This window comes from Fukomys damarensis, unplaced genomic scaffold (assembly GCF_012274545.1).
Source record: "Fukomys damarensis isolate Sample0158 unplaced genomic scaffold, DMR_v1.0_HiC HiC_scaffold_39, whole genome shotgun sequence".
In the NCBI taxonomy this organism is placed as follows: Eukaryota; Metazoa; Chordata; class Mammalia; order Rodentia; family Bathyergidae; genus Fukomys; species Fukomys damarensis.
In genome coordinates, this window is record NW_022900951.1 from 95,604,412 (window position 1) to 95,629,124 (window position 24,713).

Sequence of the window (24,713 nt, forward strand, 5' to 3'; positions counted from 1 at the left end):
AAAAAAAAAAAAAAAAAAAAAGAATATCAGTTTATTATCCAAATGCAAAGTAGGGGGAAAATGTAAAATTTATTAATCTTTTCCTCTGAAGTTTAAAGTTCTTAATTTTTTTTGGTTTAGAGATCCCTTTTTGGTCAGAAAAAGGCACTGACCCTCTCAGAAAAAGAACATTTGTAGGGTGAAAAAGAACATTTGCAGTGTAAATAAGAGGTGTGGATGCTGAAATAATTACAATTTAAATGATGTATTTGCAATTAATTTTAAAAATATAATGTGTGTTGGGCAGTGGAAAAAGGGAGGAAATAGATGAAACAAGATTTGTTGTGAGTTGATGGTTAAAGCTAGGTTATTGCTACTGGGAGTTTTATTGGGCTATTCTCATTGCTTCAAGACTTAACACTTTATTTCATTTTCAGATACTCTCTTAACTTACTGGAATAAAGTGTCCCCTCAGGAGCTCATAAACATTCTTATACTTCTAGAGTAAGTTAAATTGTTTTCATAATCTTTCCTCTTGTTTGGAGGGAGTTTATTACTATTTATCTGTTTTCAACAGCTTGTTCATGAAAAATGTAGAAAATATTCAGTTATTTTAATAATATAGAGGCTGGCATTCTTCATCCATCAATAGAGGAAAAAGATAGAGATGTAATGCTTGCAATACTATAAAATACTCTAGCTAATAGTAGATCATCTTTATAGCCCAGCAGGAGTCTTTCTGTAAACTGGGAAAACTGGAAGTGGTACCAGCTGTCCTACGTCATTCATTTGGAGCAGCTGCTGTATTAATTATAATGGAATTTATAATTTGTACTCCTATGTAGAGAGCTGAGTAATTTTACTTATTTCAGAAGTGTGTGTGTGTGTGTGTTTTGCATGTGCACACATTTCAAGACACTTGGGGAAAAACCTTTTCTGGAGATGGAAAGTTATCTTCTCTTGTATGCTAAGCTACTTTTACATGATTATTGAAAGCTAAAAGAAATATTAGACATGAAATGAATAAATTTTATGTAAATAATAAACATGATTTATATGTGTTTCTGCTAAACAAAAGAAAATAAGCAATGTATAACCATTTGGTTAAAGTCTTTGAAAATTGTGAAGGAAATGTCAGACAAAACAGCAGTTAAGATTTTTAAAAATACTGTAATTATAATGAAATATTTACTAATTAAAATAGCTGATGTTGGCGATTTGTTATAAAAAAAAAAGACAGAAGGTACCAAGGGTGGAAAGAGCAGAGATTAAACAAAAATGGTCATGATATTTGTTAAAGCTGGAGGGTGATAGGTATGTGGGAGTTTTGTATGCTATCCTTCATACTTTTGTATGTTTAAGACTTTTTCAGTGATAGAAAGTATTATAATGAAATAGCACATAGCTCCCCCCACCACCCTTCCTTTTTGCAGTATTGGAGAATGAACCCAGGACCTTCACACTGAACTAAATCCCCAGCCTTTTCTTTTTTTTAATTTTAAGATAAGGTCTTATTAAGTTGCTAAGTTGCCCAGGATGAATTCAAATTTCTGACTCTTCTGCTTTAGCCTCCAAGAGTTCTGGAATTATAGGCCTGTGCCATCATTCCAGGCTCATTTGTCCCACTTATTAGGCTTAAGAAATGATTATGCCAGAGATCTTTGTTATGATATGTTACAGAGCGCAATGGTTGATTTACATCAACAGATCATTTTAACCTTAGAATTGCACATAAAAACATTGAGGTTTTTATGATACTGACACTGTGCTTATAGCAAATAAATATGGGGAGATATAGTAAGCCTGTAGTTATTTGTGTATTTACTCTAAAATTATAGATTATAATATTATTTAAGTGGGTTGTTCTTTGTAACTCATGACTTTCCAAATATTACTTGTTAAATTATAATGGATGATAATATATTACTAACATGCTATTGTTTTTCCTTCTAGAGTATGTTTGTTTCATTTCAGATATATGGGAAAACGAAACATAGCAAGGTAATTCCTATAGCACTATAATTTCCATTTTTCCTTCTCTTCCAGTAGAGGGCAATCTTATTCATACTTTGTAAACCTGGATTATTAATTTTAGGTTAACATCAAGACACCCATGATAATCATGTCAGAGCTTATACTGATGTGGACTGATGTTTTATAGTTTTATAAGGGTAATGACTAGAGCAATATGGAGGGTTCTACCTTGTGAGATCTCTCTAAGCTTAGAACAGATGCTTATCTTTCCTGAAGGACTTGAAAAGAGGTTAGATTCAGGAGAAGGCAGGGTGTGATAAAGTGAGAAAATATGTATGAGTGTATCTGTTTTGCCTACAACCTGTCAGTATCACCTCCATTACTAAATAAGAAACTTCCAACAGCAATTGGACATACATTGCATATTGTTTATTCTTTTTGCCTGTTAAATCCTAGCAAATTCAGTACATAAATGCTTGAAAGGCCGGAAAGTAAAGAAAGTTATTTATTTCAATAATAAGTGTTTTTGGGGTAGATTTGCTCATTAAAGGAATGCAAATATAGTTTTTTATGACAAATTCCATAGCATTTCTAAAAGTTAAGGAAGGTTTTGCATGGGGTTTATTGCTGCATCTCTGAACCATCCTAGTAATAGATAATTCAAGTCATGATGCTCTGGTTTCCATCCTGTTTCTTCATGACTTGGAGCTGGTACAGTTGTTATTATCATGAAGCTTCAGCTGTAGGATCCTGCCACTTTCCCAACATGTTTATTAGAGGATAGATAGATTTTTTTCTTTCTTAGTTCATGTATGAGACAGTTGTATTTTTTTCTTTTGGTATCGGGGATCAAACCCAAGGGTACTCTATCTCTGAGCGACATGCCCAGGCCTTTTAAAATTATTATTTTGAAGGCCTGGGATTTAGCTCAGTGGCACTGCACCTGCCTTGCAATCACAAGGTCCTGAGTTTGATTCCAGTACTGAGGGGGAAAAATTATTATTTTGAGGAAATCTCTCATTAAGTTGCCCAGGCAGGTCTCAAACTTGTGATGCTCCTGTCTCAGCTTCCCAGGTGCTGCAATTACAGGTATGTGCCGCTGTGTCCAGTGAAAAGACTGAATCTTATTAGTGTTATCTGCTTAACCTCAGTGTTTTTGAGAAGGAGATAACTAGAAAGCTCTTTCTAAATTTATTAATTATATTCTTATAAGCTATTTTAAAATTTCATTTAAAATGTGTACAATTCCCGGTACTACCCCATTTAATTCCAAGTAATAGTGTATAGAATATTGAGCATAGTGCTTTGTTTGTATGGAAACCTAACTGTTTTCATTTAAAAGACTAACAATGAGATATATTATTAGAGCACTCCAGTTTCTGATTTTGTTTTTATTTTGGCGGGGGGGGTTGGTACCGGGGATCAAACTCGGGTCCTTGCGCTTGCAAGGCAGGCCACCGAACCGCTGAGCTAAATCCCTGGCCCTGATTTTGTTTTCTTTTAGAGTGCATGATGCCTGGCTATCAAAACACTTTGGAATAGACCGAAAATCACAAACTATGCCAGCTCTTCGAAACAGATCAGGAGTGATGCAAGCCCGACTTCAGCATCTCAGCAGTCTAGAAAGTTCATTTACACTTAATTACAGTAAGTGAAAATGTGTGTATGGTACCCATATAAAATAGGCATGTAATGCTATTTAATCAGAAGCCCTGGTTTAAATCACTGATGAGAATGGAAATAATTTTCCATGCGTAAATATATTTGCATACCTGTGCTATGGATTTAAATATATTCATTTTATCATACACAACTATATAATGATAAAATATGCATGGATTTTTCAACAACTTTAAGTAAAAGTGATTTAAATTTTTTCTTAATATTAAATATATTAAATTTTCTCACAGAATTGCTTTTCTCATATTTTTATACTATCTTTCATTTGTACTGTTAAACTTTAATTCAGGTGTTGACATCTTCATAAAGTAGTTTTACAGTGTGTGTTTAGTCACCATTGTTCATTTAATTGTTAAGGAATGACACGTGCTGAGTTGACTGCAGAAATCAGTGAACTCTAAACACTGTTTTTTTGGCAAAGGCATATTTCAGACAGGTCGAGGTAAGCAAATAGGACAGAGAGAGAAAATCTTGCCTAGCTGGGGAAGCTGGAAGTTTATACAAATGGAACATGTCATCTGAAAAGCAAGTATGAATAAAAACTCAGTAAGAAAGCTTTTGTTTCCATATAGTCCTTGGGAGGCTACAGAAAAGGAAGCTAGCACAATTTACTTTGTGGTGAGGCCTAATAATAATAAAACGATGTCTTGAGTAAAGAGAATGTGAGTTGGTAGACTAAAGACCTTTTTAAAATAACAAATTTTAAAGGCTTCAGTTTCTTGTAAAAATGCAAAGAACCTCCCTCAGTTGGCCCAGATGCCTTCTGCTTTAGAAGCAAGTCTCATGCCGTCAACATATCTGAAAATGGCATGTCCTATATAGGGCACCACTATATATGGATGTAGCTGAATTTCTCTGAGTTTCTCACCTTTACACAGGTAATTAATAGCACAGCCTGAAATGCCTGCTACATTACTTCCTAGTTATATCACTGCAGTTCATGACTGAAATGGTGCCTTCAAAGAAGTGGGTACTTAATTATGTGCTTTGGATCTGTTTGGTAAAATCAGTGGAAGGTAATCCAGACCATATTTGATTAAGGAATAAATACAATGAAACTCTGTAGGTATGCTGATATTTCAGACCCCCATTCTTCCTTGTCTGTCTAAGTGGAAGGAAATTCAGTCACCATTACTATATGACTCACTGTGTGGAACAAAGTCTAATCTACTTTTTTTTAAATCATAGGTTCTGCAACAACTGAAGCTGATATTTTCCATCAGGCGCTTCTTGAGGGGAATACTGCTACTGAAGTTTCTCTCACAGTTCTAGACACTATATCATTTTTTACCCAGTGCTTCAAGGTAAAGAGTTGGAATCCAGTTGTGTCTTTGTAAAGAAAATACTGTATATAACTTACTAGTCAGAGGCAGTATAGTGAAAAAAGCAGCTGATGTGAGCAGTGAGGAAATATGGCTGGCAGACCTATGTTGACTACTGCGTGACCATGAGAAGGCATGGAGACTCACTTGTGCTGTCCATAAAACAAACAGACCTGACTAATTTGTCTTTAACATCCCTTCTGCCTCTTAAATTCTATTGCTTTATTTTCATGTTTAGAAACTGTGTTTCTTTGATACTCCTATTAGAAGACCCAGTAGTTGCTCGTTGACCTTATGAGTGGATTAGTTTGCCCAGATCCTCGCTGTGAGGAGATATCTTGTTGTGATAGGTGATATCCAGGCTGGCTGGCTGGCTGGCTTCCCTACTCAGGAGTTTGGGGTCTTTTCTCAGATGTTTGCCTCTCAGTACAAATCATCATTATAATTATTTTGAAAAAAATAAAAGCTATTGTCTTGCAAGGTAGTTGAAGGGGTGAAATGGAATAGTAAATGTTGAGGGGGATGGAGTAGGTGAATGAGTCAATAGAGCATAGAAAGTTTTTAAGGCAATGAAACTACTTTTTGTGATATTCTTAATGGCATATGCATATCAAAACCCACAGAACTGTACTATACAAATAATGAATTTTAATCTAAATTATGGACTCAAGTTGATAGTATTGTGTCAATATTGGTTCATTAGTTGTACACAAATGCAGTACAGCAATGCAGAATGCTTTTTAAAAACTGCTGAAATGGCAAATAGCAACTGGCAAATATTTATTTTCTACAAAGTAGTTAATACCTTTACTTTTAAAAATGTAAAGATAAAGTATCATAAAATTGTCAAAGAACACAGATTATTTACAAAAGGACTAGTAAAAGTAGTAGAAATATATTTTAAAGCTCTAATATGCTGTAATTTGACATCTGTAAAATTGGGAGAGATTTTTAAAAACTATGACTAAAGATGTAGAAACATCTATTCTCATATACTCTGAATTTGATTTTTTTAGTTGTTGGTTTTGATTTTTGAGATGAAGTCTTACTATGAAACCAAGGCTGGCCTTGAACTCATGGTCTGCCTGCTTCAGCCTCCTGAATGCTGGGAATACAGGCGTGTGTACCACATCTGCTGGATTTGAGTGCTGAGGCATGAAAGAAAATTTGACACCATATCCCGAAGCTTTAAAGCTTTCAACTAGAATTTCACGTATGAGAGATTATTCCGGTTAAGATCATCAAGGATCTGAAGATCTAGTTATGAGGATATATACTCTGCTATATAACCAAAAATTGGAAACTGTCTAAATAATTAAAATGGTAAACCATTAGAAAAATAACTAAATAATCATATCTTAGTGCATTGGATGAATTGCTACCATTAATGGTGTTCTACAAGAGTGGTTTTCACACTTCATTATGCATCAGAACCACCTTGATCTCCATCTTCAGAAATTCTGGGGCTGGGAGCTAAGAATTTGCATTTCTAGTAAGTTTATGTGATATTGATGCTGTTGATCTGAGAACCGTGAGTTCAGAACTAGTTTTTTGGAAAAGTACTTAATACTGATTGTAAAATAAGGTTTATATACCAGAGAAACTATTTGGTATTTGCACTTTTGTGTCCTCTTTATTTCAGTTAAGAGTATGGCCTCACTGTGCATCCATTTAGTTATAAATATCTCAAGTTTCTTATTCTTTATGGCTGAGTAGTATTCCATGCCATACAAAAACCACATCTTCTTTATCCAGTCACCAGTTGATGGGCAGTTGGGCTGTTTCCAAGTTTTAGCTATTACAAACTGTGCTGCTGTAAACATGGGTGCGCATATGTCACTGTGGTAAGAGGCTTTTAATTCTTTTGGGATGATACCCAGTAGGGGAACAGCTAAGTCAAATGGGATTTCTAATCCTAGTTTTTCGAGGAATCTCCACAATGATTTCCACAGTAGTTGCACCAGTCTACACAGCCACCAACTGTAGAGAAGTGTTCCTTTTTTCCCACATCCCCGCCAGCATGTGTTGTTGGTTGATTTCATGTTAGCAGCCATTCTTTCTAGAGTGAGGTGGAATCTCAGTGTTGTTTTCATTTGCATCTCTCGAGTGACCAGTGATGTTGAACATTTTTTCATATGTTTATTTGCTGTTTCTACTTTTGTATCTGAGAAATGTCTGTTCATTTCGGATGCCCATTTTTGTATTGGTTCTTTAAATTTTGGAGGTCTCATGTTTTTAAGTTCTGTATATATTCTAGATAGACCTTTGAGGAACAGCAGGTAAAAGTTTTTTCTCACATTGTGGGTTGTCTCTTCACTCAGTTGTTGGTTTCTCTTGCTATGCAGAAGTTTTTTAATAAGATGAGATCCCAGTTGTTGATTCTTTGTGCTATTTCCCATGACTGAGACCTTGTTTATGAAGTCTTTTCCTTTGCTACCATGTTCAAAAGTTCTGACTAACTTTTCTTCCAGCTGGTTTAGTGTTTCTGTTTTAGTGTTTAAGTCTTTGATCCATTCAATTTTAGTTTAGTGCATGGTGAAAGATATAGGTCTATTTTTAATTTTTGGCAAGTTGAAACCCAGTTTTTTCTAACGCCATTTATGAAAGAGGCTATCTTTCCTCCAGTGAAGGTGGTAGACTATGGAAAGTGCCAGCAAAATCAACACCAGTCAGGCATTCTGACTGTTAATGTCACCATTAGGTCTGTCACAACATTGCCTCTTGCTTTGTTTTGCGAGGTGGGGTAGTTGCTTTCAGCTAAGATGTAACCTGCTGATTAGTTCCTTGAAGGATAGGGCAGTAGGGCTGAAGCAGTTAATCAATGCTGTTTTTAAAACAAGTTTCACAAACTAATGTATATTTCTATACAATTTGTTACATATTTTATGTCTCTTTGCAAGAGGAATTTAAACAATTTTATATGGTCTGTTCAGTTGTGTTACCTGTCATTATCTCTACTCATAGAGGGTTTAATTTGTCAAGTGTCTAAACATGCATTGTATTAAATATACTTCAAAAAGTAAATTAGACACAGTCTTTTAAAATAGAATTAGTATTTTCCCTAGTTCTTACATTATTTATTCTTCTTTAAAATATTACAAAGCTGATTGCTGTGTTTGCTTTTAATTTACTTACTTCTTACATGCAAAGTAATATGATGTGGGTTAAAATCTGTATGTTACTGTGTTGCATTGGAAAAGTAATTTTTTGCCTCTTTAAAATGCTAGAATTAAATCCTCTAGGTGTGAGTTTATGTAATATTTTGAGATTTCCAAGTTGAAAGATGGCATAAATATTTCAAAATTAAAATGAGAGTCTTCTTTTTCTGAAACTTCCAAACAGTAATTTCATAAACAGGTATTGATAAAGTCAGTTCTCTCATTCTCAGTGGGACATAAATTAAATGCTTGCACAAACTATTTTTTCATGTTTTATAGAGCCAACTTTTAAATAATGATGGGCACAACCCATTAATGAAAAAGGTATTTGATATTCATCTCGCTTTTCTTAAAAATGGACAATCTGAAGTATCCCTGAAACATGTGTTTGCCTCACTGAGAGCTTTCATCAGTAAGGTAAGGACAGAAACTTTGGAATTTCTAGTGGCTCTTTTTTATGACAAAAGGGAAAGCGGAAAGAGGATCAATGCAGTGGCATATACAAAGGTCAGCTAATGAAGGACTACCTTTATAAATATAAAGGTATAACAACAAAATACTCACAGAGGGCCTGATCAAGAATCCCTAAAATAAGAACCTTTTTTTTATTTCATGCTGTCATCTCTTCTCTTTTGCAGTAGCCTCCTTTCAAGAATGTCTTTTTCTTTTATTTTCCCTCCCTTCCTTCCTCCCTCACCCCTCCTTTCCTCCCTTTCCTTTCTTTTTCTTTCTTCCTTTATCCCCTACCCTTTGTTTCCTTCCCTTTTCCCTTTCATCTCAAGTGGTAATATCAAATTACCAATTTTGCCAGGTTTTTTTTTTTGCTTCTCTTAAAAAGTCTAACACACCTGCTGGAAATATATAAGCCATTGTTGCGCTGACATATAAGCACTTTAAAAGCAGAAAAACAATTTTTATAACCCAGGGTCTTACGATGTGCAAATGGTAGGAATTTAGTACATGTTCAAATGAATGAATCCTTCCTTTTAGTGACACTTGTATCTGAAATTAGAAATGAAGTGAATTTGAAGTTTGGTTTTGTTAAATTATTGTCCTTTAATATAATGTATGAGTAAAGAAATCTATGAAAGGGCCGGGGATTTAGCTCAGTGGTTCAGTGGCCTGCCTTGGAAGCACAAGGACCCGAGTTCAATCCTCAGTACCAAAAAAAAAAAAAAAAAAAAAAAAAAAGACTCCCATGGCTGGATGATCTGTGGAGAAGGCAACTTTCTTTGGCTGGCTTATTAACTGGGTATCCCATGAGACCAAAGAAATCTATGAAAAACTGAATTCAACATAAGCACTAAGTAAGAAACTAAGTTTTCCAAATTCAGAAATAATTCAGCAGTCACTAGCTACACATGTTCTGAATATAGTCCCTGAAATATTTATTGTCCAGTAGAATAAAAGACAAACACAAAGACCAGAAACACACACACACAGATGCATGTATGTGCACATGCTCATTAACAGTTCTACCAGGATAAAGCTGGGTATGGTAGAGGAAGCCTGTATATAGTAACTACAAGTTCAAGCCCAGCCTGAGCAATTTAGAGAGAGCCTGTCTCAAATTAAAAAAAAAAAAATTAAAGGATTCGGGGAGGTGGTCAGTGCAAAGGCCCTGGGATCAATGCCCAGTTCAAAAAAAAAAGTTTATATAGAAAACCAGGAGTGGGACAGAGAAAAAAAGAGAAATGTTGTAATTTTAGTAAAAGTTTTTCAATGGCATTTAGTATAGATTTAGCAAGAAAGAACACCAAAAATGTAAATGGGGACTAGATCATTGTATACTCATTTTAAGAGTAGGATGATATCTTTTAGACATCAAGTAGCCATGGATAGATTTTGAATGGGGAAATAACACAATAAGATTTGAATTAAGAGCACTGAGGATGTAGCTCAGTGGCGCCGCACCTATCTGGCAAGTTTGATCTCTGGTCCCAAAAAAAGAAGGAGGAGGAGGGTGGGGGAAGAAGGAGGAGGAGGAGCAGAAAAGCTGGTGAGGACAGAAAATAAAACAAAACAAAAAAAACCTCGTGGCAGTACCAAAGGTACCAAAGGCAGTAAAAAGATTGGTTGCAGTAGGCCTCAAAGAGATAAGGCAGAAGAAGTAGTGGATCTGCAGAGTCAAGGGAAAATGGAAGGCATGTTAAGAGAAAATTTATGGGATTTGGCCAAAAGTTCACTTATATTATGGAGGAGTGTTGTGGCTAACATGAAATTTAATCAATATTTTGGGTAAAAGTTAATGAAGTCTGTTTCTGACATGTGTATGTAAGGTGCCTGTGGGACATTTAGATAAAAGTATAGATTTTTTTGTTCTGGAAAGAGATCCAAATTAGAGAGCTAGACTTGAAGTCATCCTATGTTCATCCATTTTGTCTTCATTGAGTACCTTCTTCTATACCAGTGCTCTGCTAGGTACTGAAAATACAAGGGTGCAGATACAAAACAAGCTTATTCCATGCTCTCAAGGAAGCTTTTCAGTCTCATGGAAAGTGATAAATGAATAGTAATTGTAATAAAGTTCCAGGAAGAAAACAAGGAAAGTACTACACAGGGTATAGATGCTTCTCAACTTACAATGGGATTACAGTGGAAAATAAATTTAACACGACTAACCTCTTGAACATCGCAACTGAGCCACACTGCATACTGTAGGTATCTGCTCTTTCCCCATGTGGTCATGTGTCTAACTAGGCGGTGTGGCTTGCCACCAGTACCCAGCGTTATGAGAGACTTTCTCACCTCACATCGCTAGCCTAGGAAAAGATCAAACTTTAAAATTTGAAGAACAATGTCTACTGAAAATGTAGTGCTTTTGTACCATTGTAAAATCAGATCTTAAACCGAGCCATCACAAATTGGGAACCTTCTCATAATAATAAGCTTTAGATCAGCTTTTCACTTTTAAAATGAGATTTGAAATATGAAAAGGGCCTAGACATAGGAAAGTTCAAGGGAGGATATTCTAGGGGGAAGGATATGCATATGCATAGGCTTTGAGCCTGGAAATAGTTTGGAGTATTCTGAAAACTAAAAGGCCAGTATAGCTGGAGCATAGTGAATGAGGGAAAGTAACAGCCTAAAGATGGTACTTGACCTCATCAGAATGATTTAGTTTCCTCTGGGGAGTATGGAGGGGAAGAACAAAGAAAAAAAAAGATCAAGAGCAGAACATTTGGGAAAAAAAAAAAAAACAGCAAAGGAGTTCCAAGAGGAATCCGTAAAAGAAGAGAGGGAGCAGTAACAGGTAGGAAGAAGAGTAAGAAAGTGGAATATCATGATGCCAAAGGAAAAACATGTTTCAACATTGTCACGGAACAAAGTAGTCAATTAAAATGAAAAGAAAAAGGGATCCAGTAGAATTGGCAATGTAGGAAGTCATTGATATTGGTCATTGCCCATTTAGAATAGTCATGTGAGTGGAAGACTTATTGTAGCGATTAATTGCCCCTTTTTTTGGCTTTTTGAGACAGGGTCTCACTATGTAGTTGAGACTGATCTGGACCTCACTGTGTAGCCCAGGCTGGTCTCAAACTCACAGTGATCCTCCCCTCCGCCTCTTTGAGACTGATCTGGACCTCACTGTGTAGCCCAGGCTGGTCTCAAACTCACAGTGATCCTCCTGCCTCAGCCTCCCGAGTGCTGGGATTATAGGTGTGTGCCACCATGCCCGATCCAGGGATTAACTGTCTTAAAGCTATGCCCTCCATTAAATATTTTTTAACTAGAGTGTCTTAATCTAACAAGAGTTGGTTTAATCTTGTGAAACTATTGGTAGATTTCCCAGTTGCCAATCAGAAAAATGTATTAAGCATCTGTTATCTGCATAGCATTGCACTTAGTTTTACAATGAGATAAAGGTAGATTCCTGTAATATGAATTTAAATTCGAGGTACCAAGTAATAAATTTGGATCAGTGACCATCTAGCTTCACACTCCCTGAAAAAGACCCATTGTGTTCTCTAAAGCAATTTACTTCTTGTTTTTCTAGAGTGTAAGACTGGGGGATTCTAATAAGTCTATGTAATATATCTATAGTTTTTCTTCCATAAAGCAGGCTAAATGCATTCTCAAATAACAGGCTGCTTGGCTGACTTGACTATTAGGCAGTCATTTTTGTACTCTTGTTGTATTCCAAACTATATCTTAGAGGATGCATGTGTGTAAGTATCTCATTCCTTCACCTGTACCTCATTTTATTAAAAGATCAAATTCACTCGCTAAATACATTTCAGCTATAATTTTCTTAGCATTTAAAAGCTCATAATATATGGAACTATTTACATAGCAAAAAATGAAGTCTCACAGATTCTCCTTCCCATATTTAAGGCCCCATTTGAAAGCTGTATTCATTGTTTCAGTCAGTCATTCAATATGTTCATATATGCCGTTGAGAAGCTACTTTCATGTTTCCAGCTATCTTGAGCTCTTTGTACTGTAGCATTTATATTGAGTAGCTTCACATTTTTGTAGTAATTCGCTCTATTACTGACATATTCTTATTTTTGCATGAACTAGTCTAGTCTCTCTTTAGAGCAGAGCCGTAGCCTCATGTTGATTTTGTATCCTCGCATAGTTTTAGGTAAGGATGTAGTTGGCACTTGATACTTGATTTATTTTATTTGGGGCTTTCAGATATTTATTTCTGCTTTCCTTCTTCTTTAGTTTCCCTCAGCCTTTTTCAAAGGAAGAGTAAATATGTGTGCTGCATTTTGCTATGAAGTTTTGAAGTGCTGCACGTCAAAGATTAGCTCAACCAGGAATGAAGCATCTGCACTTTTATACCTTTTGATGAGAAACAACTTTGAGTACACCAAGCGGAAAACCTTTTTGAGGACACATCTGCAGGTCAGTGAAAAATCAAAGATCCACTTCAGTCTTTAGCCTCTACTGAGATCAAGATCCAGAGCTTCTGTCCTGTGCAGAAGCTCTTAGTCCCGTGTGGCCAGCTAGCACTTGAAGAGTGGTTGGTCCAAATTGAGATGTGCTGAGAAAGTACAATAACATTGACTTCTCAAGACTTAATAAACGAAAAGTACCTGAGTGGTTTTATATTAATTATATGTTGAAATGATATGTTCACTCTCTTGGATTAAGTAAAATATATTAACGTAAGTTTCACCTCTGTCACTTTTTGACATCGCTGCTAGACCATTTGAACTGGCATGTGTGGCTTACGTGCTATTTCTCTTGGATGAGGCTACTCCAGAGCATAAGTATAAGAGTACAGGCTCTAGTTCTGATTCTAGAGTTGCCACTCAGTATCTCAGTTTCTTCAAATATAAAATAGGGGTCAATATTAGTACCTACCTCATAGGACTTTTGTGAGAATCCTATCTGATGATTAAATAGTAAGCTTGTTAGAGATTATATAACAGATAACAGTATATGTCCTTCATACTCTAGCACACCTACTTGTTTATAAATGAAAGAAATTAAGCCAGGCACAGTAGGGTGCACCTATGTTTCTAGCTACTTGGGAGGTTGACGTAGGAGGACTATTTGAGCCTAGGAGTTTGAGACCATCCCAGGCAACATAGCAAGACCCTGTCTCAAAAAAGAAATAAAGAAATCTCAAGATTTAGTGAAAAATAGAGACCTACCCAAGCTTAATTCAGAGCTTGGCTATGTAAGTACTTGTGTAGGGTTGTGTAACTAACCTTAGGCAAGTTACTCAGTCTTGCTGAATGAGTTTTCTTATTTCTGAAATGAGGCCAACCAAGTATATTTCATCGTGAAATTTTATCGTGAGGATTAACAGTAATGCCTAGCACAGAGAAGACACTTATTACATGATAGTTATAATTGTGCATTTCCATATTGTTGTGTTTATTTGGTGAAACAGTTCTAAACCAACCACAATTGGGACTTAATGTCTCAGTAAGCCTCTTTGTCATATAGGAAATCTGAGGTCATATTTGTATCTTCACTACTGTAGACAGAATTATTATAGGGAAACCACCATCAGGAGCTTATTGAAAAACTGTCATCAGCAAAGTGAAAATATAATAGGAATGTGTGTTTCTTTTAAAAGTCTACTATCTTATTACTTTTACATACTAGAGCAGCAATACACATTAGGTCTTTTACTACTCATATTTATATGAAGTGATACTTAAATACCCGCCTTCCTCCGAAATACTGTTCTCATTAGTGTCTTATGGTGCCTGAAATTCCCCGTTAGGATCCATTTTTCTGGGCCTAAGCATCTGTTCTCTGAAAACCTATATTCATATATAGATGAATGAATAAGTGTAGAGACTCAGAATAATATCTGGCACGTAGTAAATGCTCGATATAGAGTTAAGCAGTAGCTGCATGCTGGTGGCATATGATTACATTCCCAGTAATCTGGGAGGATGAGGCAGAAGGATGACAAGCTCAAGGCCAGCCTGGACAACTTAGCAGGACCCTGTCAAAGAGAGAAAGAGAGGGAGAGGGAGAAAAGGAAGGAAGAGAGGACGGACAGATAGATAGACTAGAATATAGCTCAGTATGAAGGCCCTAGGCTCAATCCTTAGTATGGAAAGAAAGAGTTAACTAGTATTGTTGGGATTATATTGGGATTATATATTTAATCCTTATAGCAATTCATAAAAAAGGAATTGTTATATCTCCATTTCACAAATGAGAAAAGTGAGGCGCAGAAAGGTCAAATAGATGCCCCAAGCCACACAGTGAAGAAACGATAAAGTCAAGGTTTGAATCTAAGGCAGTTTGACTCCACAGCCTGCACTCAGGGCTATAATCTGCTTCCCAGGATCAGTGGTAAAGCATCCAGCCATTAATATCTTAGCATGAACCATTTTGACATTCATCCATGGTAGTGTGAGAGATGGAAAAAATGCCATTGCATGAACTGCTGTTAAAATAGTAGGCCTTGCTCAAAAATAAAAGGAGTTGATGAGGCAGTGGACTTGAGAGTCCAGCACATTAAAGTAGAAAAGTGAAAAGAATAAGAAATCATCAAAGAGAGATGTCATCTATGCCCAGCATTATCATAGCTACTACCTTGCAAGCATGTTCAGAGTGAAGACCTGATAACTGTTCTGTCATATTCTACTGTGCAGAGTCTCTAAAGGAAATGTTTCAAAGCTGGGCACTGTGGTGCACACCTGTAATACCAACTACTCAGGAACCTGAAGCAGGAGAATTGTGAGTTCGAGACTAGCCTGAGGCAACTTAGTGAAACACTGTCTATAGATGGATACAGGTCGATAAATAGATAGCTAGATAGGTAGACAGATGGACCGACAGACAGGTAGGGCTAGAGATGTAGCTCAGCTCTAGAGTACTTGCCTAGCATGGGCGAGGCCTTAGTTTCAATCCATAGTACCCGCCAAAAAAGGCATTTCATGTGAACGGGTCCATATTTGTACAAGGATAAGAATTATCAGCATTTGTTCAAAATCCATTTGAAAACAATGTTTTCTTCTTCCCACAGATAATAATTGCTGTAAGCCAGTTGATAGCTGATGTAGCACTAAGCGGAGGATCAAGATTTCAGGAGTCTTTATTCATTATCAATAATTTTGCAAACAGTGACAGACCTATGAAGGTATGTTCTCACTTCGAATAACAAATTAGAACCACTTCCACTATCAAGGAGGTTTATGCTCCTATGTTGTCATTAGATTCACAATTTTTCGTAGGATAGGGTATAGAGGAATTGAAGTTCATGAGTTGAACTTCATTATCTTGTGCACCACTGGCTCTCTAGCACAAAGAACACTGCTTGGTATATAGCAGATATTCAGTGTGTGTTGAATAGGTGAATGAGTGAATGTCCTGTGTACACATAGTTCCTGTGGCTAGTAGAATTTGAATCTTTTCCTGGACTTGATTTCTAAACTTGCTCACAACATAAATGGGTTCTTGAAATTTGACAAAAATATCACTTCCAGAAATAGCTAACAGCTGCCTGACCCATTGCCAGTGGATGAAAAATGGCGCAGAAGGGTTTAATTATCTGTTGGTTTTGTGAGTTTCAAAAATTGTGGCTTGCTGTAGATACTGGCAAATCCGAGTCCAGGGCTGTCATTCTTAAGCACCATTTGTTGAGGCCAAGCCCAAGTCCCTGAGCATCATACCTCTTTCTTACCTATAAGCTTAAAATCTGTGGCATTATGAAAGTGCCTCTGTTGCTTTATGGCCTGATTCATAGGCCCTGGTCTTCAGTGATATGTGTACAAGGGAAGAGGATGCCTTTGCCAGTATAGGACTTTTTCTCTCAGAAATATCAATCATCCCTATTCTTGGGAAAGGTCATTTTCCAGCATATTTGAGAATATTGTTTGAAGTCTAAAAAAATGAAAAACTTGCAGTCACAGCATACTTGATGTTAGGGAAGTGTAGAATCTATGTACCAAAAATATTCCCATAGGAATGTTGCTTATACTGAGAAAAACACTGACTGGTGCCAGCCGCTCACAGGATGGGAAAGTTTGCTTTTTCAACCAGTTTTGTTAAGTTCCCAGGGGATCCTTATGTGCTCCAACTACTCCCATGAGCATAGAAACAATGTATACAAGTGTCTCATCACTAAGAATTTGTTTTCCCAGTTCTTACCATCCTTAATGCCATACTTTATTGATAGATCAGCAAATTTTTCTAAATAAATGGGACTTCGTTGACTTTCCTTAATAAGAAATCTTCTTTATCTTGACTCATTTTTGAAATGGCTTAATTTTATTGTGTTGGAGTAGTCATTACCAACAAACCCTATTGCAACAAGGTACTGTATAGCTTTCCCCCACTAAACGGAATTTCTATAATGAATAAGAAGAAGACACTATAGATATAGATATACATATATAATAATTAGTATTCTTAAAGAGGACAATAAGGCAGTTTTTAACATCATTACCTCCACATTTTACTATATTCAAATTAAAAAGTCCCCTAACCCTGTACCTATCCCTTTCTTTTCTTCTCTGAATCATACAGATAATTTTGACAGCTCCAGTGGAGGTTAGGGGGAAGTGATGGGCCCTTTTGATAGGGTAAAGAGGGACCAAAACACATTGAGAGGTTAATGATTTCTTAAAATTCTTTGCAGAGTTCTGCAATTCATGAGCTCTCAGTTTTGTAAATAGAAGTTTTTGCAGTACAGTTTGACCTTGGTGTGTGTAGTTGTTAGGGGCTAGGGTAGGTGTGCATGTCAGTGTGGAAGAGCTGCTAAAGATACTGAGTCTGAATCTCATCTCTACTACTTATCAATTGTGAGACTTTGGCCAGGCAGCTTCACTGTACTGTGACTCCATTTTTCCCTTGGTGAAATAAATAATAATAGTAATAATAACACTTAACTCATAAGATTATTGTAACATTTAACCATGTAAAGCACTCAGTAACTTTTACTTACTGTTAACAATAAATAACAAATATAGGTCACTCCTATAGCTGTAAAATTCACTATGGAGGAGCTGGGATTCAAAGCCAGATAGTCTAGCTCCAAATGTTTTATGTATTATAAAAGTGCATCTGTTGCTTTGTGGGTGGGGTGGCTCATACCTATAATCCCAGCACTCTGGGAGATTGAGGCAGGAGGCTCACCGGTTGGAGACCAGCTGGGTAGCTTAGCAACTTAGTGAGACCCTGTCTCAAAATAAAAAGTAAAACAATGACTGTGGATGTAGCTCAGTGCAAAGGTCCTGGCTTCAATACTAAATATCACAAATAAAAGTGTAGGCCTTTTAAAGGTTGGGGTAGTTACATTTTTTTTTATTTTTAAAAATTGATATATGTGTGTGATAATAGTGATTATATTCAGCTTAGGGGCTTGATATATATACATACTGCATATTGATCATTTTTACTCCTCAGCTGCCCCACCCGTTCCTCTCCCTCTTTCTCTAAATTCTCTTGCTATCTCTACAAAGTCTACCTTGTTCTTTCTTAATATGGATCTTTTATTTTGCTCTTTAAATTATTTATACTTTGGGTTTCTCATACTAGAGAAACCATGTAATATTTAACCTTCTATATCTGATTCATTTCACTTAGAATGATGGTCTCAAGATCCATCAGTTTTCCTAAAAATGACTCAGATTTATCCTTCACATGAATATATACCACATTTTCTTTATCTACTAATATTGATGGGCATATAGGCTGCTTTCATGATGTAGCTATTGTGAGTTGTGCTGCTATAAACATAGGTGTGTATATATCACTGTAGTATGATGTCTTTAAATCTTTTGAGAAGATACCCAGAAGAGGGATGGCTGGGTCAAATTGAATTTATATTTTTTGTTTCTTGAGGAATCTCTATACTGATCTCCGTAGTATTTTTCTTGCCACCAGCAATGTAGAGGGGCTCCTTTTCCCCAAAACCTCTGTTTGTTTTTTGAGTCCTTTACGATACTCATTCTTACTGGAGAAAGGTAGGCTCTCAGTATCATTTTGATTGGTATTTCTCTAATGGCCAAAAATGCTGAATATTTTTTCATATATTTATTGGTCATTTGTACTTCTTCTGAGGAGTATCTATTCATTTCATTTGCCCATTTTCTGATTGGGTTATTTGAGAGCTCTAATTTTTTACTTCATTATATATTTTGGATTAGTCCTCCATCCGGGGAGTATCTGGCAAAAAATATTTTCCCATTTTCTAGGTCATTTCTTCACTCTTTGCTGTGGAGAATCTTTTAAATTTGATATAATCCCATTTGTTGATTCTTAGTTTTTATTTATTTTTTAATTTATTTTTTCTCATTAAGATTATTGGTACATTTTAGGTATACAGTACAGTTATATTCATCATTGGGATCTTGTACTATTACATGACAGGTCTTGGTTCTCATTTTTTCCCCTTATCCCTGCCCTCCCTTCACCTCCTCCTCTCTTCCCTATTTACAAATACTTTATTTCCATTTTTTCATTTTCTCACTTTTTTTTTCTTTTCCCTTATTTCCTTTCTCCCACCCTTCCTACTTCCCCTACACCTTTAGCCCTTTTCTTCCTATTTCACATTGTCAATTATACCATTAGGATCTTATGTACCATTATATGTTGGTGGGGTTGTGGGGAGAAAGGAACCCTTCTCCATTGTTGGTGGGAGTGCAGACTGGTACAACCACTATGGAAATCAATGTGGGGATACCTCAAAGAACTGGGACTAGAGGTTCCATTTGACCCAGCCATCTCTATTCTGGGTATCTTTCCAAAAGAATTAAAAGAATCATATCATAGTGATTTATGTGCACCTATGTTTATAGTGGCACAGTTTGTAATAGCTAAAACTTGGAAACAGCCCATTTGCCCATCAGTTGGAGGCTGGATAAAGGAGATGTGGTTTTTCTATAAAATGGAGTACTGCTCAGCCATAAAGAATGAGAAATTAGAGTCATTCATAGGAAAATGGATACATATTGAGGATATACTCCTAAGTGAAATAAATAAGTCACACATGTATAAATACCGAATAGTTTGTCTGGTGTGATTCTTAGTTTTATGTCTTGTCTATCTGGGGTTCTAGTCCAGAAAATCCTTCCCTATACCTATGTGTTAAAGCGTTTTACCAATTTTTCTTCTACCAGACTCAGTGTTTCTATTTTATGTATTTTTAAATTAACCAATTTAAAACAGTTCAGATGTGCCATATGCATTACAGTACCAAGAACTGTAACAAGAAGTAAAAATCATAATATGTTCCCAGGATTGGATGCTGAGGCTTAGAGCACATCAATAATAGTGCTAAACATATGTTTTTTATTTGTTTGTTTTGATATTAGGCAACTGCTTTTCCCACAGAAGTTAAAGATTTGACGAAGAGGATCCGTACTGTTCTTATGGCCACTGCCCAAATGAAGGAGCATGAGAAAGATCCTGAAATGCTAATTGACCTCCAGTATAGCTTGGCGAAGTCCTATGCCAGCACCCCGGAGCTCAGGAAAACCTGGCTCGATAGCATGGCCAAGATTCATATAAAAAATGGAGATTTTTCAGAGGTGACTACTTAAAAAGTTTGTTCTAAACAAGACCTTTCAAAACCCCTTGCACACATTCTGACAGTTCTTTGTCATTTTTTTTTCTTTTTTTAGGCTGCAATGTGTTATGTCCATGTAGCAGCTCTGGTTGCAGAATTCCTTCACCGAAAGAGTAAGATATTTCTGTTCTGAGATGGGAGGAATTTCACTTACCACAGTAGTTTTTATCTATATAAATTGCAACTATGATTATGGTGGAATTGAACTCTGAAAAATATGTTCACCTACAGCGTCATTCAGTCTTGAACAGAAGTTGTTATACAAGAAGGCTGGATTGTTCATTTTGCCTTCTGCTTTTATAGAAGGTTACAAGAAAAAGTTAAATAGTACAGGGCCAGGCCTGGTGCCCAGTGTTTATATTCTAAGATTCTCTCTGGAAGATTGCCACAAATTAAATTTTTCTTAGGCTCATGGGAAGCTCCAAATGATGCAGATCATTTATTTTCTGCTTCTCCACTTCACCAACATCTGCCCACAGAGTAGGTCCCTACACTTATCTAAGTACAGTGACATCTGCATGTTAAGAAGGAATTGTGCTCTTCAAGGGCATCAGGGTCCAGGAGATCTGGATTCCTAATTAATTGAAGATTCCTAATTCTGGAATCTGCCTGAAACCTTCCCATTCCAAAAAATAGTATTTTTGAGTACTATAACTACTCAGATAATAAAACAGTTGAGTTAGGTTTTAAAAAACTGATTGGCAGTGAAGATTGCAATCAAGAAATCTTCCACTATCAGCCAGGCATGCTGGCACACACCTGTATTCTCAGCACTGGGAAGGCTAAAGCAGAAGGATCATCAGGTCAAGGCAAGCCTGGACTACATAGAAAGACTCTGTCTCAAAAAAAAAAAAAAACACAACTACAAAAAACCAACAAAAAATAAATCATCCACTATTTATCATAACATCAAAGCTACTTCCTTTAAAGCAGTCAAATGAGTAACATCAGGGCAAAATGAAACTAACTTACTGGAGACAGTAATTAATTACTCTGACCTTGATGATGGGAACACAAGCTTGTTTTGTTTTGTTATTTTAAATGAAGAAGTCCTGCTGTTAACTGTACCTCTGATTTTACAACTAAAGTCTGGTGTTTGCTTGCTTCGTATAATACTCATGTAGAAACTATCCAATTACAATATCATGATTAAAATATAGATTCATTTTACTTGTATTTTAAATTGACAATGTGTTTGGGGCTAGAATTCTTCTGAACAATCAACATGCTTAACATACTCTAGTTTTCTTCTCTTAGTACATAGGAGATTTTATTCTATTTTACTATTATTTATGTTTTGCTGCGGAAGATTGAACTCAGGGCCTCAGGCATGCTAAGCATGTGCTGTATACTCAGCTGCACTCCCAGACTCTGTGTGTTTTCAAAATGGAGAAAGCAATTATCAAAATAAAACCCAATTTAATTATGTCACTGATACACCTATAAAATTACACTATAAATATTAAAATTAAACACCTACAGTTTCAAATAAACTGACAAATATGAGAATCCTAAACAGTATTAATATGATTTAGAAGTATCTTTCAAATAAATTAGGTTAGTAGCATCTTGTCTTTCTAATTAGTAGAAATCTGAAATCAAAGTTTTATATAAAACTACATCCTTTAAAATTTGAAATTAAGTATATTAAAATTATTTTTCTTGAATTTTTTGATTTTTACACCAGTGTATAATCCTTAAAATCGAGTAAAAATCAATAATTATTAATCTCCATTATCAATCCTTAAGCTTAAAAAATATAATTTCTTGCTATGGATGTTTGGACATTAGCACAAAGCAGTTACCCTAACTACTGAAATGTGATATGCTTTTTTTTTGGTACCGGGGATTGAACTCGGATCCTTGCACTTGCAAGTCGGGCCACCGAACCACTGAGCTAAATCCCCAGCCTGTGACATGCTTTAATGAGTGGAGATAGTGTTTCTAGTTAGTTATTTAAGTATTCCACAATAGCCTCAAGATTTCCTACAATTTATCCTTCATAGAAGTCAGAGGGCACAAGGAGAAAAATATGTTACTTTGCATTTTTAAATTTTGAATTTAGAAGATGTTTGTGTATTTATTTATAGGTGCCATCTATTTTTAAACTGAGAAAATGATTAAACTAGAAAACCTTAATCTAAAAAGTTGACAGTAGTAAAATCCTAAGGATTTCCCCCCTTTGGCTTCAATGAGTCACATGATCCAAACCACCTTCTTTTGTTAATTAGCTGACGAAACTATAGTAATTATTTCAAGGTAGACTACTAATACAAGTTAAAAACTTAACTGGTTACTAGCCATCCAAGTATGAGAACTCCACAGTCCAACCAGAATTGGTGAGTTTTTGAAGTTTAGATGAGACTTGGGTGCTTACAGAGTAAGTAAAAATCCATTTGAGTGCAGAATTGAAAAGGAGAAAAGTTTAAATACACTTAAACCAGACACAGTGATTCACACCTGTTATTCCAGCTATTCAGGAGGAGGAGGCAGGGAGAACACAAGTTTGAGGCCAGCCTGGAAAAATTAGTGAGACCCTGGCAAGTTAGGGGGCTAGAAAAGTAGGCAAGTTCAAGATCCCCCTCCTTTTTTTTTTTGGCCAAGAATATTGACCTGTGCCTATAATCCCACCTTTCTGGGAGCCTGAGACAGGAGAATGGCAAATTCAAGGCCAGGCAGAGAACTTTGCAAAACCCTGTCTCCTTACAAAAAAGGAGTATTTCCTGGGTTCAACCCCCTGCAGTTAGGAGAAAAAAAAAAAAACTTAAGGCTAACTTATTTAACAAAGATAACTGGCAACTCTACAGTCTTTGTTTTCTGTCATTAACTGTTCTATGACACAGAATGTAAAAAGATGAGCAAATATTTGAAATATCTGACATATATTAATTGCCAAAATTTTTCTATTTTCTCAAATTTCTAAGTCCTTTTAAGTGCATTATAAAATGTTTTTGATCAAGATAGGATAAAATAATACCTGCTCACATTGGAAACAGATGTTCTATTTAGACTTTCTTAAAAATCCTATTGGAGAATACCTAAGCATAACACCAGTGCGGGGCCATTTTCAGATCCTTTTCTTCATTGGTTCGGGCACTGAACTGATAGGGAAAGCAGAAGGAGGCCTGTGCTTCTCCTTGCCCCCACCACCCTCTCCAACTTCCTTCAGACAGCCTGAGTTCTTGTTCATTCTACCAGAGAGGCATCACAGATTATCATTTGCTTCTCTTTACCTAAGTCACCTCTAAATGTTGATAGTGAGTGTTCATTATTCTTCACACTCCCCCAAAATATAAACTCAAAACAAAGCCAGAATTTCTTTATATTTTGTCTGAGAACCTCAAAATTTCTTGATCTCATTCTCCAGAGGCTAGACTTGTATGTATTTCTTTCTCTTCCTGGGAGAAGGCATGACTTTTCCCCAGGAAAGACAAGAGTCAAGTCTCTGCATTCTTTCACTGCCACCTCGGTTCAGCTAAGCTTCCAGCCTGTGAATTTCCTCCTGTGCTTGATCTTAGCCAAAAAGCCGAGAAGCGATGTGAATTTCCTCCTAATGCAGAAAATAGAGCTTCCTTTTCCACAGGGTCTGTTCTTCTTATTCCTTTTAGGATAACGTTGCTCTTTCCCAAGTCTTTGTACTCAGTCTCTGATTGCTAAAGTTCCGCACAGCTTTTTATTCCTCTCTTCTCTCTCAGTCCACAGCCTTTTCCCTTCGTGCTTTTCTACCAGGACCCTTACCTTCTATGCAGTCATATTTTACCATGGATTAGACTGCTACCCCATCAAAATCTCCACCTTTTTTTCATAGGATCACTTGTACTCAAGGTAGTGGTCCCTACCCAGACAATTTCCATTTTGCTTTTCCTAGGATAGCGTCCAGGAATATGGAAGTGACAGTGATGAAGGGAAAAATTAAAAACCTAAATCAAATACCAGACAGATTAATAGCAGAATATTCAGGGCCACCTTACACAAGGGTACAATAGGTCTACGTTAGATCCTTCAGATGCCTCATACTGTTGGGATAAATGCACTGGCTGATTCTCGACTCAGCAGCTTGTTTCACCTGAACAATCTTTCCAGAACTAAGGGAAATCAGAATTTTACCCAAGCATTTTTTAAAGCCCTTAACAAACAAAAGAATCCTGGGTTTTAGAGGGTGTTGGTAACTTATGAAGAAAAGGGTATGGTCTTCTCTAGATAGGTGTCTTGCTTATGTTGCCTAGGCTGGCTTCTAACGTGGGTTCACACAGTCCTTCCATCTTAGTCTCCTGAGTAGCTGGGACTACAGGTGCACAACTCGGTGCCTGGTACTAGGGATCGTTGTTGTTATCATTAGTCCTGAGGATTGAACCTATGGCCATCAGGCACAGAAAGAGAGTAGTGGACTATGAAGCTGCACATCCATAAGAGTCATTATAGTGGATGATTTGGCAATACATTCCAGAAGTGGGTGTTGACATCTTTGCTTTTGAGACAAAGCATCATTTTCCCTACTTCTCCTTAAGATACATACCAGGAGACTCTCCCAAGATGCTTTTAATCTAGTTTTATTTCAGGGATGGAAGTGTACCTTTCTCTGTGCTCTCCTAGATCATGACATTC

General features: G+C 36.4%; 1 protein-coding gene across 1 annotated transcript in view; it reads left to right on the forward strand.

The window, feature by feature from the left end:
• The window catches only part of Dock11 (dedicator of cytokinesis 11), a 156,990-nt gene that overhangs the window by 102,067 nt on the left and 30,210 nt on the right, over positions 1 to 24,713 (forward strand). Inside the window, exons 37-45 of the mRNA XM_033760270.1 lie at positions 417 to 483; positions 1,933 to 1,980; positions 3,458 to 3,600; positions 4,822 to 4,937; positions 8,393 to 8,530; positions 12,785 to 12,967; positions 15,564 to 15,677; positions 19,855 to 20,070; positions 20,164 to 20,221. Of these exons, the coding sequence (XP_033616161.1) occupies positions 417 to 483; positions 1,933 to 1,980; positions 3,458 to 3,600; positions 4,822 to 4,937; positions 8,393 to 8,530; positions 12,785 to 12,967; positions 15,564 to 15,677; positions 19,855 to 20,070; positions 20,164 to 20,221 (1,083 nt within the window). The remainder of the gene's footprint in view (positions 1 to 416; positions 484 to 1,932; positions 1,981 to 3,457; positions 3,601 to 4,821; positions 4,938 to 8,392; positions 8,531 to 12,784; positions 12,968 to 15,563; positions 15,678 to 19,854; positions 20,071 to 20,163; positions 20,222 to 24,713) is intronic.